Raw genomic sequence first — 16,041 nt, forward strand, 5'->3', positions numbered from 1 at the left:
TAACTCAGACTRGGAAAAAGTAGGAGGGGATGATCAGAGTGACAAGAGAGGTGGCAAATGCATCTTATGAAGACTGAGCTTGGCCCATCCATGTAGGCTGGCAAAGGCAAGGGTGTGAAGGCATAAAGCTGTTTTCTAGAAATACGGCTAGGAGGGAAATCCTTGGGGATGGAAAGAACTTCTTAAACTAATGGCCAGTACTTGCACAGGAACAAAACTGTATAAATTGCTCATGAATTAATTCAGGTGAGGAGTGAAAAGATGATGTTTAATTATTGGTGAAGTGAGGTTCTGCATCCAATAACAGAAACTAGAAAAACAAATCTGACTAGTTTTGATTATGCTATGAAAGTAATTGCATGACATGCTGCTTATACTAGAAGATGACTGCATCTGATGACCCACAGGCTCTTTTCTAGTCCTTTTACTCTAAATGCGAATAATCACCATAGGTAACTAAAGGCATAGGGTAACATTTCCGATCATTGTCAGCATCTCCAAATGCTATGGGGAAGCATGGAGATTAACCTCACTGAGTGAGAGAAAAAAGCACTCGTAAGAAAGGGATTCAAATCCTTGTAATTTAGTCACCAAGGTGGAGAGACAGCCTCTTTCACCTGCTGTGGGTGACTCAATTCATGTATTTGTAGGTTCTCCTCTGCAAGCGTCTCTGCCTTACCATGGAATACATAACAGACACCTACGCTGGACACCTGGCTTTCAAAAGTAAAGAGAATTAAATCCTCTCCTAAGAGACCAGAGTGTTCATGTAGCCTGCTGCTTTTTCTTTGGGGGCTTCCATTAAAGTAGTGACCATGTCCAGTCATAGGTGGTCCATGAAACCTGAGGAAATCACAGCACTTTAAATATGTACATGCCCAGAATGGTAATTCTGCAATAAATTGAGCRCTCTCTTGCCTCACTCTTAGTAACTTTATTTTAATTAATTTTAAAAGCCAAGATTTAAATATGGTAATTGGTAATTATGTATTTTGTTTTTAAAATAAAAATTTTCTAGTTGAATGAATTATGTATTCATTTTGACATATATAAGATTTGCATCAATACCAAATTGAATCGTATAAAAACAGAGGTAAAAGTTATGCAATTATTCTTTTCAAATCAAATCCACAATGGGACTAGAAATTTTCCAAGACATTTTTCCTACCATTAGTGCACATTASTAGAAGCAATTGCTTTTCCCTGAAGCCTCCAAAGAGCAAAAGAAACGATCAAACAGCTTGTAAATTGACCCATTATTTTTCTTCAATGTTACTGCCAAGAGCATCTATAAAAATACAACCACTTTCATTGCCATTAAATAGAACATTAAACAAATCATATTTAACATTAAAGCAAACATGAGAAAATTCAAAGTGTTTGTATTTCAACTTGAAGAGAGAAAAAAATGTATTTTATTTGCTTACCTCTTCAAATTTTAGTGCAATCATAGAAAAAGCTTTAAAAATGGCATCTGTTGGGCCTGTTATTGTCACAATTCTTTCTGGACAGGAGCCTTCTGAAATATTGATTCGAGCACCACTCTGTCAAAAAGAACAAATATTTTTCACATGTATACCTCCTGGGGAGCAAAGTAAGGAKGATCAGGGATATAGTTTGGGAAGGAAATCTTGAGGCATCTAATCTATCCCCTACAGTTGCAGYCCCCTACATTATACAATTTCAGCATAAACTGATCATGCACCAAAAAAATCATCTGGCTGTGGGAAGCCAGACTCTGTCTAGGTAAATACTTATTCACACTATGCTGATTGTACTTCTGTAATTCAAAGTTACAAATAATTACATGAACAGGTCTTCTCCTTTTCTTCTTGCAGGATTAACCTTAAATAGGGCTGAAACCACAAAAAGATTCACTTCGCTCTGGTTTGGACGTAAACTCAGTCCTTGATCTTTCTAGCTGGGCGTTGCTTTACAGCATGAAGAAGGTCCCTTACAGGTGAGTGCCATATGAAGTTAGTCAACAAATATAAACTGATGCACCCTTAATTAGTCCCCCTTATGTCACCATAGCAATGTAGAGAATGTCTTTACAGCAGATGTAAATATATTTAAGAGGATCTTAATGTAGATGAAAATGAAATCCATTCCAGGTGAGATCAACCCTATACTCGCTCTGTGGTTTCAGCCATGGAAAGGTGTTAATGACTTAATAACAATAACAAGTTATTAATAACAAATTATTAACTTAATAACAAGTCACTAAAGCTTCAACTGCTCCACATACCCTGAGCTCTTTGAGGATCTCGGCCTGCAGCAAATGTGAGACAATCTGGCCCTTTGCCTTCTCCTGTGCATGTTAAGTTACTGCCAATCAGTAGTGATCCACCTGTGTGTGTGTCTGAGCCTTTACTCATGTGTATACTGCTGCTGAATGGCAGAATGTCATATTTCCCCATACGACAGCAACCAAGAAGAAAAAAAAAACTATTAATAGAAAAATCTTSCTGTCACAGACTCAGCTGGCAGTTCTACTTGATGCTTCTAGATAAGAGCAGCAGACACTTTCTCTGACAGGTGAACCTAAGTAGGAATTGCTCTAATCAAACATCGGCATTCAATCAGGAAGGAGATTCAGGCCTAGGGCTAGATTAAGCTGGCAGAAACGTTTGGTTGGAGTTATCAAAAACAAATTCGTCCTTTGGGAATCAATTCTGCAACGCACTTGATGGGAGTTTTGCCAGCCAGCACTGTCTGTGAGTGCCTGGCCCCAGCTACTCCACCACAGACTTCAGGAAAAGCAAGGCTCTTGCCCTGCAACCACAGTTTCAGGAGTTCATGTGAAAGATTACTCCATTTTGGTCTAGAGCCAAAAATCACAAATGTTACTCTGCTGATAGACTTCTGGTCAAAGCAGAGCTATTGCATTTAAAAGATTAGGTTTTAAAATAAAATGTGGTGGTCTCTAATACTTTTGTGCAAGAAGTTAACAACAGCAGGGCACAAAACATTTTTTTTTGTATTTTTCCTTAGACACAAAGCTGCCTATGACATACTCCTGACTGACATAGCAGGCCAAAGTTGTGTTTTTTTCAAAAAAGTCCAAATAAACTTGTGTGTGAGTGCATTTTTAAAGAATAAATTTAAAAAGCAATGCTAAAGAAAACAGTCATTTAAAAGAAGGACCACAGGGCCTGCTAGATTATCATCACATGGGGACGTATCATCCTTGTCCTGTGTTGACAGTAAAGATGCATGTAATTCATTAAAAAAAAAAAAAAAAGCAAACAAATGAAGAAAGCCTTTCATAATTAAGTGTAGGTGACAGTCTTACATAGCTTTTCAGGAGTGGAAGGAGAATATTTGACATTTATCTTGAAAAACAAACCAACCAGGAATTATAACTCTTCTTTAATATGTTTGCCTCTCAGGAGTTAGAAGCACTTGGAATTTATGCGCCAAGATATCTGCCTGTGATTTTAAGTAAAAATTAAACTACTAATCAATTGGCAGGGTCACCTAGTCCACAGAAAGCTCACTTTTTTTTTAAGTTTAAACAAATATATAAATATTTTAAAGCATAGGATGAAATTACTATCTCTAAAAATGGAACTGTGAACCCAGTCAGCCTGAAATGAGGTCCCAGTTGTGTATATTTAATCGTGTATCCCAGTGATTTTCTTTACTATGAGTATTTTGAGATTTTGCTGCCCGAGACCTTCTACTAGTACATGAAACAACAAAGCAGCTGGCATAATAATGTATTGTGGAGATGTTAGCACCAAGCTTGTTCTTCTTGAGGCATCCTCTATATACTTTGCACTCCTGAAGTTTTAAACAGTAGCATTTGTCTTTGGACACACTCTTTAGGCAAATATTTGAAAGAATAAAATATTTCAAGGATCTGTAGGTTGRATGTACTGATTTGTAGGATAAGTGGGTCCTTAACCTCCATCCAGGAGCCAGGTATAATCCTCTAGAGGTAGCACAGCTCACTTTGGGACACAGGTATACGCCTATGAGTGCTGGGGAAAATGAAGTTTATGAAGTTTACTTTTAGTTAGTCTTTTTGTATTTACAGGCCTTTTTAGTGCATGCGAAATGGCCAGTGGTGCAGGTCTACCATCTGTACATCCCTCTAAGAGCAGCAAAGCAACGAAAACTTCTATGTTGAGATGTGGAAGGGGTATGCTTTGGCTTATGCAGGTCCAGCTCTGGCTCTGCTGAACTTCATGTCTATCCCCAAACTTCAGAAAGCATCACCCTAAAGCCTGGTTTCAGATTTTGGAAGCTCCCTCCGAGGAGGCTGAGCTGCGCGCGGACATGATGTTGGTGTGCCAGCAAAAGAAAGAGTGGGTCTGATGCACTGGATCATGCTGGTTAAGGTGGCAGCAGCAGGCATATTGATATGGGGCAGAAACCCTCAAGACTTCTGCAGTGTTAAGGAGGTTACATTAAGGTTTAATTTAGGGCTGTACATCTATATCAGGACACTTGTAATACACTGATAATATTAAATTGACTGCCCACTTGGTGGCACTGTTGCTCCACACATCACCAGCGCTAGCAAGAATGGCAAGTGAAGACATCAATGGTTGTCTTACCTCCTCCCTCATCTTCTTAACTGTCTCACCTTTCTGTTAACAAAACAGAAAAAAAGTTAGCCTGCGCTGATGAAGTGAACTGATACACAATATTTTGACATGAAGTTAAAGAGTGAAATTTCCTGACCTTTCCAATAATGCTTCCAACCTCCTGAAACAGAAAAAAAAAAGGTAAGTGAATGATATGATTCACTGAAGAAGAGTATTTGCTAAGCTCCTAAGTGGTCCCACTAACTACCTATCTCAAACTTGCAATGAGAAGCACAGCACTGCTCCATTGCTGCTCTACCCAAATATGCCACATTGTACAAAGAGGGGCTGATTAAAGATGCGGCTTTACAGCTTACTTATGGTGGAAGAAAAATACCTTTCACAGAAACTAAGCTTGAGGTTAGAGATCACTTCAATAACTACAGATAAACACGTATACCAGGGAATGAGAGTTTCAAAAATAACAGAGCTACACAACCTATGAGAGAAAATGGGATCTGATACAAGCATCACAATAATTGCTCATCTCACTGAAGGCATGCATCTACCTTCTTTTCACCAAGTGATAACAGTTGGATTTCCATGCTACGAAGTGTTATTGCATAAATACCTGGTGGTCTGCCTTAATCTCTTCTTTATGCACTTACAGAACAATAATTGCTAATCATTTTTTAGGGATTTGGGAATTACTACTAGAGTTCCAGAATCTTACATGAAGGGACAGAAAACAACAAGAAACATTGTTGTGAACTTACAACACAATGATTTGGCAGTTCTGGCAACATCCTGCAGGTTTAAAATTTGCCATATAACCAAAGGTAGCCAAACTGAAGCTAGTAACTCTAAAATCATAGTCTATAGACATTTTACACAAGTCACACAGGTGTAACATCAGACTGGAAAACATCTGATGGAAAGGAGACCAGTTAAAGGAAAACAAACACTTCTCCTATATTCAAACCATAAAATCTACTTCCACAGTTAAAGACAGTCTCACATGGCTGATCTGACCTACAGGTATGATATATYACTTTTTTTCTGCACAGTTTATATACTTGTCTTACCCATCCTGAAACAGAGCCACAAGAGTAAGATTTAAGAAATCATTCTCCACTACTCTCTCCAATGACAGACTCATGATAAAGTAGTACTAACTTCCCCCCGTTGTACCAGACTGCCTGGAGTGACCTTGAGGAAGCTATTTCTCACCACTAGGTTATTTATAAGCTTATAATATGAAGCTGTTTGTGCTTGCAGCTCCTTGAATCCTGCTCACACGACTGAAGGGCTGCTCAGTGAGAGGAAGACCCAGCTCAAGGAAGAGCTTAGACATATGATTACTTTGTGTTCCTTGCAAGCTTGCAGATAAAACCAAACTAGGGGGAGTGGTTGATATACTGGTGGACAAGGCTGCTATTTAACATGACCTAGACAGGCTAGAGAAATTGGCTAAGAGAAACTTCACGGAGTTCAACAAAGGCAAATGCAAAGTCCCTGCGTCTGCAATAGAATAACCTCATGCAGTAGGCTGGGCTGGACACCAGCAGCTTTGCAGAAGATGAGCTGGGGCTACTAGTGGACARTAACTCAAACATGAGTCAGCAGCGTACCCTTGCAACAAAGACGACCAACAGTATCCTAGGCCATATGAGCAAGAGTGTAGCCAGTAGGCTGAGAGAAGGGATTCTTCCCCTCTGCTTGGCACTTGTGATACTGGCCTGAAGGACTGTGGCTTCTTTTGGGCTCCTACTACAAGACAGACAAGGACAAACTGAAGAGAATCCAGTGGAGGACTACAAGAGGTCAGGGGACTGCAGCACAGGACACATGAGGAGAGGCTGAGAGAACAGTATTTGCTCAGCCTTAGGAAGTGAAGCCTTGGGGGATCTTATTGCTACATAAGACTATTTAATGGGAAGGTGTAGAGAAGTTGGAGCCAAGTCTTCCCAGAGCTGCACAGTGGAAGGACAAGAAGCAATGCACACAAGCCGCAACACATGCAATGCCTACTCAGTACGAGAAAAAAAAATTATCGTAATGATGGCCAGACATTGAAACAGGTGCCCAGAGAAGTTGTGGAGCTTCCACCCTTGAAGAAATCCAAACCCAGCTCTGTGTAACCTGCTCCAGTGGGTCCTCCTTTGTGCAGGAAGCTGGACTGGAGATCTCCAGGGGTCCCTTCCAACCTCCTTGGTTATGTGGTTCTTCAAGCATGGCCTTATGTCCACTGAAGTCCATGTCTAAGTGTAGCTACAAAGTTCCTCCACCCTATCTAGCTCTGTGTGTGGGTCTAGTCAGGCTTGTTTTCAAAACTTTACTTTTTCTGTTTCCCTTTCTTATTTTCTTTCCTAATTCACCACCAAGATGCCACTCTGCTCTCTTGCACATGCTGGCCAGACAGCRGATATTCTTCAGCTAGCTATTGCAAATTTTCCAGCAGTATCTGCCTTCCAGATCCTGCCTTTACCAGCTGACGTACAGTGAACACTTCATACAGCTGTGCATTTTTGCTAGTGTCCCATGTCCATCCAGAACTGTGAGACATCTGTGTATCTATGCGTACAGTGCATCTATGTATCTGTGTGCACAGTGCAAAGCAGAAGCTCTGTGAAGAGGGCCATGAATGAAACCTGATACTTGGTTGTTTTGCATCTTGTGACTGAATTAGCCTGTGTCTAAAAATATGTAGATTTTGGTCTTGCCTATTCCCATGTCTGAGACAGCCAAATCAGCAGGCTGGGTATGTTCACTAGTAACACACAGCCTTTTTGTTAGCAGTGACACAACTCCGGGACATTCCGAAGATTTTTCAAGATCTTACTATCTTTTAAAGACTGCCACTGTAACTCTACAAACAGGCTGAAACTGTTGAATGGTATTAAAATGTCCAGGAGGATAAGAAGGGAGAGACAGACACCCACACAGACAGCATGACTGCATAAATCTAAATAATGATAAATCTAGGGAACCCCTCATATCTAGTAGCACCTAACTGCTCAGCATATCCAAGTAGCTTTACTTCAAATAACTTTTCCATTCTTCACAATTGCAGGTTTCAGATATAGTTTCTTTGGTAAAACTTACTCCCAGTAGGTGGAAGGGCCCTTTGCTATGGGCAAGCAATTCTATTTCAGTCTGTAGTACAGGGCTTTTTTTTTTTTGGACATCTCAAGTTTCATTAGAAATTACTGGCCTGGTCTTGAACCTGCAGGGCTTTGCTGGTATACTCTTATTATGATATCTAGCCCAATCTATTATGTGATCATCCTAGGTCTTAACGACAGACATATTTCTTTCAGAAATGCATGAACAGAACATAGCTAATAAGTACAAACCCATCTTTCTTGGAAATGGACAAGATGTTTTTACTTTGGAAATAGAAAAGCAATATATTGATGAAGTCCTTTTGAAAAAGATGGCACATTTCAAACAAAGAAATCAGAAGTCTTTAAATAAACAAAATGAAGTGTAAAATATAAAGATTCTTCCAGCTGCCTGTCCCACTGAAGTCTGTGGGAGTTTTCCTATTGATTTCAGTGGGGATAGGAATTCTACCTGAGCTAGTATCCTCTTATCTTCAGATTAATGTTTTATAAAGAACTGCAATCAATGAACAGTGTGAACCCCACTGGAAAAAAAATAAAAAAATCATTGAGACCTGTGACCAATACTTGCGACCAATTCCTTGGAGCGTTTTAGAAAATGTYACTGTGATTCTACAGAACATTCCAAACCTTCTCCTCCTCAAAGGAGGAATTTAAAAGCATACTCTATAAAGAGGCTATTCCAAAATATTCAATCAAATTCTTTCCCTGTACTGTAGTTCCTTTTGAGCTAGGATTCTGCTATGAAATGTGAAGGAAAGGGAAAAGAGAAAGGGAAAGYATTAATCTTATATGATATTCCTAAGTTTTCTAAACTTTTGATCTTGTAGAAGTTAGTCTAAAAATAATTCTGGAACTGGTAGTTTTAGCTTTCTCTGSACTTCTCTTTCTAGGAAAGCTCCCATAAAGCTTGGAGATAATACATATTTTTTAATCATGATGAGAAATCTACTTTTGTCACAGATTCGATTGGAGGATTCTTTGATTTACTCTTCAAATTACCTATGCTACCCCATCAAACCTTTRATGATTCTTTACATAGTCCAATATTTGTTTCATACAGATTCTTATATGGCTCTAAATTATGTTTAGCACTTCATAGAATATGTAACACCATTCTTATGATACTCAAGTTCTATCATTATTTCTAGCTGAGGTTATTCTGAAGGCTTTACATTTGTCAGAGAATGTTTCTGAATCTTTCAGACACCCAAACTGTGCTGTRGGTGACTGCTTAGACTGAGGGTGTAGCAGGTCTGTCACCTATATCAGATGATTAAAAGTTAGGAATTGAGTGTAACCCAGGCACAGAAGCTCTTCTCTGGTCAATGAAGAGAGACGGGGTGTTTCACTCCTAAAAGAGGAGGCATGACGTGTGTTCTCAAGGGGTTCGATTATCTCCATCTGCTGTAGAAGCAGCCTAGACTTGCACTAACATATACAAGCATAAGTTAGGTGAGAGAGTTCCTATCTCTGATGTCAAATTCAGTCTCTGTGCGGGAGCTTGATTTAGCTCTCCTAGAAAATAATAGCATTCTAAAATATACTAATATCCTTGCACTATTTGCTACTTTCTAGTGCCCTGGCATACATGTTTGGGCATATAGCATATATGTATGCTATGTAAGTTTTTATTACCAATTTCAGACTGATTTATTGACTAACTACCTACACATACACACAGTAAGTGAACAGGTTATGTGATAATAATTAGTAGGCTTTACACACTTGCATTTCAACAGCAGATCAAAAAGCACTGCACAACTGGAACTTCTATAAATGGAGAAACTAAAGCACCAGGGAAGAAAGACAGATCCAAGATAATCCAGCAGACTAATAGCAGAGCTAAAAGCAATACTCAAGCTCCTTGGCTTCAATATGCAAACACTTGTCTGTCAGAAACTGAAAAGCCGCAGCAATTGCCTTGGATGAACAGGAGGCCTCCAAAAAGCCACAACTGCGTGCGTGTATACAGACGCACATCCACATACGTACTTACATAGTTGTGTGGGAAGTCAAGATACATGCATAGCCACCAAACAGACAGACAGATAGGTATGAGCTTCTCTTCCAGAAGTGACAGCAATTTGGGATGCCCATCTGGATACTGATCAAAGTGGCCTGAGCTTCAGATAGTGCTGAGTACCAAGCCTTGATAATGCCTTTCAGAGGGCATCTCCAGATGCCAGTGACTCATGCAGGATAGTCTTGCATTTAGGTTCCTACAGTGTCCTGTCACTGTCAGAAATCCCAGAAGAAAAAAAAGAAATTCAATTTCAGATAGCCTGAATAAAGTTCATTAGCCTTCGAGGCTGGGTTGATTTATGACTATCTTTCTCTTTCATATGCCATGTCTAATAACTAAGGAGATGATCAGATGACAACAAGAGAACCTCACCAACACGCACTAGAAGATTGCCCTATTTTATAAGCAAAGTATATGGATATATTTCTTCCTGTTAGCTAGCCATATGATTCATTGCAGATAACCTGAACAAAAACAATGGTAAAAAAGAGGTATGCTTTCCTTCATGTTGAAATGCAAATATAATATTACTTTCACCCCTAATTGACCTGGAATGGAATGAATTTTATGCTTAACAAATGCTTAGAGAGTGCTGCGTCCATCACAGAAGGAAATCTCTTCCTACATTTAACGCATCATCTATGGTAACCTGACAGAGAGGCACCACTGTCAGAACAAGAAGAGGCAGCACAGAGGTCTTGGTGAGCCAAGGCTTTGGCAAAGCTCTTGATGACTAAATGACTAAACAAGGATACAAAACAGGCTGTAGGAGAAAGCTATTTCCTAATCAATTAGCCAGGGTCTTGTCTTTTGAATAACAAGAGAAACAAATTAGTCATGTTAAGAAAACAGAAGACTTTTAACAAATGGCAACAAACCTTGGTATAAAGATTAACCTTTGTTCTGTAAACACAGTGTGTGAAATCCCATCACTTTTCTAAGTGTAAGGCTAGATTAATAATTACTCTGACCCAGAAAAGCAAAACAAAACAGCTAGATATTCCCAAACCATAGAAAAGCACAGCCTTTGCTTTATTACTGTCAAGTATGTGGTTTCTACCACCAACACTATGTAATGCATACTGCAAATGTAACACTAACCTCACTGGAGCGGTGATATAAAGCCACATCTAGAACAAAAGATCATTTAGGAAGTAATGTAAAACTATATACTTTTATCCCAAAACATTTGACAGACTATAGGCCAATTCCCAAAGTCTTCAAATTCATTCAGGTTATGCTTTGACTGTGTACTCTTATCTGCTTTCTATGAGCAAGGATAAAGTAGGACCAACAGGACTGGGCTCTTTAAACAATAAAAAGCCTATTAGAAGAGCACTGATGAAATGCAGCCTTCTGTGGTGTGGAAGTACATCTATCACAACACAAAGAATTATCCTGACAACAACAAACATCCGTTCTGATAAAATGTCCTAGACCACCACTAGCTGTCTTTCTCTCCATCCATAAAAAGGCCTAACAACCCAACTCTTTCTTTTAGTGTTGTTCTGAGGATGCATTTCTAAATACTTCTATAAGAATATAAAGATCTTTGCACGAAAGATCACGTGAACCCATTAAGATGGTGCATATATGACATCAGTATTTTTTAAAAAGCTGAAAAAAACCCAGAGTCAGTTCTGGGAAACATGATTTAACAGGTCTATCTCAGGGAACAAATGGCTGCCTCAGATAAACTGAGATTCTTACTTGTGTTTTGGGATTATGGGGGATTAGCCTTGCTGACACAGGAGAGCTCATGTTCCTAGGTGATGCTTCTGTAGTCACTGTCTGATGTTAACAGTCCTAATTTAGTAAAACACTAGAGTCCAAGCCCTTACTGAGACAGATCTCATGCTTACAAATGTGCTGATGCTTGAGGAAACTTTCGAATTACGGTCCTTCTGATGCAGAGGCCAGTGTTATGACTCTTCCATATGTCCATCCATCATTTTTTGGCAACTGTGCCAACGGGCATTTCTCATTTGCTTTTTGATAGCAGATATGTAATCAGTTTTCATAAAATATCACCGTACAATTTCATACCAACCCTCCCATCCTTCCTCAAAAACAAAACAAACCAAAAAAACATATCAAAAAGCAGTTGTGAAGTGAAGGCAAAGTGAAGTGAAGTTGTGAAGCAAAGTGAAGGCACTTTGCTCTTCTGTGTGCCACGCTGGAACAGCAGCACTGAACAGCATGCCTTTTGCATTCTCAATTCATTATAACTGTGGACTGATGAGATTCTGTTTGACAGAAGTGGGAAAATTTGGTTACAGCAACTGTTTTGGGGAACAACCTATGCCCACAGGCTGTGGCAAAAAGAGCTCTGTCCTCCCATTGATTTTTTTAGGCTAGTGAAAATAGTGAGAAACCTTCAGCTGCTACTACAGTAATACTAGGAAGAGATTTGCACATATTTGCACACTGAGGTTGTTCCATGACCAGAGCTGTTAGGTACTACAGTCATGCAAACAAAACAAAACAGGAACTATAACAGCAATAAGCAGGACAGTCAATCCTCTTAATACCCTGATAGCATTCCTGGAAACTAGAAAGAACAGAACAAACATTGACTTGGTTGGCATTTTCTGGCTTGGATTAAGTTACTGAAAAGATGATTCTTATAGCTGCTTTCTTTTATATTGCATTTAAATAAGTAAAAACTAAAAGAAAACAAATGAGGAAGAAAGAAGGCATTACCTTCAAGACGGGGAAAAAATTAATTATTTCTTTTCTTGCTTAAAAATCTTTCCGGGGTCAATTAAGCAATTATGCAAAAGTGGCTGCTAAAAGTAATCCCTGGCACTAAGACTATGTTACCTATACAGATGTAAGTGGCAATGTTCATCGTTTTATGCTGCCTGTGTTTGAGTCTTTAAGTATGAGCAAGTAACTTTAATGAGTCCGAATATTTTTCCATCTGTAAATTCTACAGCACCATAAACTAATCACCAATGTATTCAAAAGTCACCACTTAACCTGGGTGCAGTTCCACTGCAATTAGTCCTTCCAGTGCCATAAGGCATTGGAAATAATAATCCAGCTGAAGCCACTGGGAGACAGAGTTGCTCAGCATGGCTAASACAAAGCTGTTAGTACAGTTTAAGTTTTGTGCCCAAAAATCAAGGCACTCCTAGGTTCTCATCCACCTTTGAAAATTTCCCTGCAGGATCCATTTTTGCTATTTCTGTATTACTGAAACTATGAGCAATGTATCATCAGACAGCCAGAGGCTGTTTGCCCACAAATGCGCACACTCTCAACTTGTGTCCATAAAGCCCTTCAAAAATGCTTAGGTGCATCGGTAGTAGGAGTTTAAGARACAGAGTTTAAGATTATGCAAGAGAGACCCTGGAATTTTCATGAAATTCACCAAGAAAAAAATAACTTCAGAATTGATCTTTCTTGCAACCCAATTTGCTGCTGTTATTTTTAAAATGCATTTCTAATTTCCCTCATCTCTTTCAAACTATGACCGCTTATTTACAGCCCAAGCTCTGTTTCAATTAAATGTTTTGTCTCAACATACCATCAAGAGATCATCAATCTCCAGCAATRTCATTACCATAATGAACCTTAGCGAAGAGCAGAGGAGCATGTTTCCCCTCCCATTTCAGAGGCACATACAGAGTGACCTTCTCACAGTGAGTTCCTATCAGCTCACACAGCCTTCGCTCCTTGATATTAGCATTTTGCAATCACAGAAACGACATCAAAGAAACCRTAAAAGCCCTATCTTAATTGTCAAAATAAATTCTAACTTAACGTATTCTTTGCCATACTTTGGCAAAATAGGATACAGGATTAGAGCACAGTGAAGCTCACTGTGCCTTGCTATCTGCGGACGCATGGTATACTCCCACCTCTTTGAATTTCCCAGCTTTCATGGGTTTAATTTAGACCCTTGGGGCTACGTAAGTGTTGAAGATTGGACACACAACATTCATTACTGTTAAGAGTGGTTGCTCACACAACCAACCACATTCAACACAGAAAATAAGCTTTTTCTAATTTCTTTTCTGATTATCTTGTTTTTTAAAAAAACCCTACCAACCCACAGTTTAAGTAAAGTATTCTGAAAATGACAGTTACTTGACTTGAGCTTTACTGGCATGATTCTCAAAGGAGCTGAGCTGTGTGGCAGTGATTAAAAAAAAAGGGGGGGCACTTAAACACACAGGAATTTGACTGAAAGCAGTAGAGTTACCTACACTTACCAGGATATCGCTATGTTCAAATACTTTTTTTGGCCTGGGACCAGGACCCAGCAGAATCRAATCCCTAAAAACTAATTTTGAGTGCAGACATGCGCACAGATATTAAGTGGATTTGGTGAAAGAGATCGTTAATAAATGTTTGACAGTTCTCTATTTTAGATGTAAATCTTACACACCAGATCCCTGCGAAAGGCTGAATATTTCTAGAAAAAAAAAAAGAAAAGCAAAATGGCTGAATCATTTTCAAGAAAATATATAGTTTGACCCATAATTCATTAATTCTGGCATATCCTAAGTTTTGGGTTTTTTAAATTGCAAACTTAAAGTGTAYCCTCTCATAATTCCTAATAGCTCCACAAATATAAAATAGATGGACCTATGTTCATCTCCTGTATTTATGCTATGGGTATATCATATGTGTGTTTATGCCACAGCTTTCTGATCTACAGAGTTGAAAGTATACATTATTTTAAAATATAAATATATTTTCAGTTTATAAACTCAATTCCATCATAAAAAAATACTTTTTATATTTATATATACAAATTTGATCTGTAGAATGACATATATCTTCACTGCCCCTTGTTAAAAAAGAGCCAAACATCTGAAAACAGATGTTTTCATAACATCTGTTCCTTAAGCCTAAAAATGTCCATTGTTGGCCATACAAACATTGCAAAACAAACCTATGAAATGTATTTTAATAAAAAACTCATTTTGTGATCTTGTGATGTGAAATAAACATCTATCAGACTGTCAAGCATGACAATGCTGAATTGGCACCTTGTCTACGGCACAGATTTCACACTTAACTGTGTGCTGTGGTAGACAGAGATGAAATTGCTGTCTAATCTTCCCAATTGAAGCCACGGGCAACGTGGACAAACACCTGTTATATCAGGAGGTTCACTCTAATAACATCACGGAATAGTTGGGGTTGGAAGGGACCTCTGGAGATCATCTAGTCCAACCCCCCTGCTCAAGCAGGGTCACCTAGAGCATGTTGCACAGGATTGTGTCCAGGTRGGTTAAGTTTTTCTTCATATTCAGATGGAAATATCAGATGCTATATCAGAATATATACACACATATATATACATATGCACATACATATATGTACATATACATATATACGTACATATGTATATATTCAGATGCTATAATAGAATAATGAAGAATCGTCCTGTGTGAATACAACAGACACAGTAATTCTGTGGCCATTATTTCACAAAAATCAATGTTCTGGTATTTTCAAAAGACTGTAAAGTCCAGYAAATGATGAGAAAGGCAAGAAAAGATGGTAGCTGTAGATAGGCGAGCCTTGTGCAAGGGCTGTCTAATTTGGCTAACTATCAATGACAGAACTCTTTTTTGCTGCTGGAATGGTTCAAATGAATTTTTGAATTTAGACTGCAACACAAATTTAAGTATGTTGCCTTGAAAGGCAGGGGGGTGATTTTTCAGCGATGGCGCTTTGGGTTGGAGTTAGAGGAGGAGGAACAGACCTCCTTATCAGACTCTGATGGCAACTGCTAGGGCAAAACGAAATGTTTCACCTTGCCGTGCATGAGGAGGCGTATGGTGAGCGTGACATTGAGACCTCCTTCAGTCACTTTTGCGTCCTTCGTGTTCATCCTGGTCTTGTCTCTTCTATGCTTGAAAGCAGCTTYGTTTTTTTCTTTTTTTTCTTCTTCACTTAGTCAACCTTCAAAGAAATAAAGGGGGAAAAAATTATCATTGAGTGGCTGAAGCTCCTCTGAACTGAGTATATTGTGTTGTACAAAACAATTAACATATTGCCTCCTTTGATATTCTGGGCTACACTTTAGTGCTTAAAAGGCTCTTGATTACTATCAAAACCAACTCTTTACCAATTACATGATAAAACTCTCTTCTGGAACCTTCAAAAATCTCTTAACTTCCTATGTTCCCCAGCTGAAGTAGAGAACACAAACTGAAATACAGTGCTTTCTTCTGAATAGCACTTTCTTTCTGTTAATCTCTGTTGTGTGTATACACATATATGCATATATTTTTACATGTGTGTGGTACTATTTTCACWTCTCTCCCTTTCTCGCTCTCTTACTACCTCTTTCCCTTATTGCTTTTGCAGATAGATTTTTATTTTCTCTCCA

At 38.8% G+C, this 16,041-nt stretch overlaps 1 protein-coding gene across 1 annotated transcript in view; it reads right to left on the reverse strand.

Moving 5' to 3' along the window:
- The window catches only part of LOC146587986 (poly(rC)-binding protein 3-like), a 101,259-nt gene that overhangs the window by 36,184 nt on the left and 49,034 nt on the right, over positions 1-16,041 (reverse strand). The window contains 4 exon segments of the mRNA XM_085318742.1: positions 1,428-1,544; positions 4,566-4,598; positions 4,693-4,716; positions 15,463-15,611. Coding sequence (XP_085174868.1) covers positions 1,428-1,544; positions 4,566-4,598; positions 4,693-4,716; positions 15,463-15,540 — 252 coding nt within the window. The 5' untranslated portion in view covers positions 15,541-15,611.

Source organism: Rhea americana, unplaced genomic scaffold (genome assembly GCF_003343005.1).
Source record: "Rhea americana isolate MKP2758 unplaced genomic scaffold, rheAme1 scaffold_55, whole genome shotgun sequence".
NCBI lineage: Eukaryota > Metazoa > Chordata > Aves > Rheiformes > Rheidae > Rhea > Rhea americana.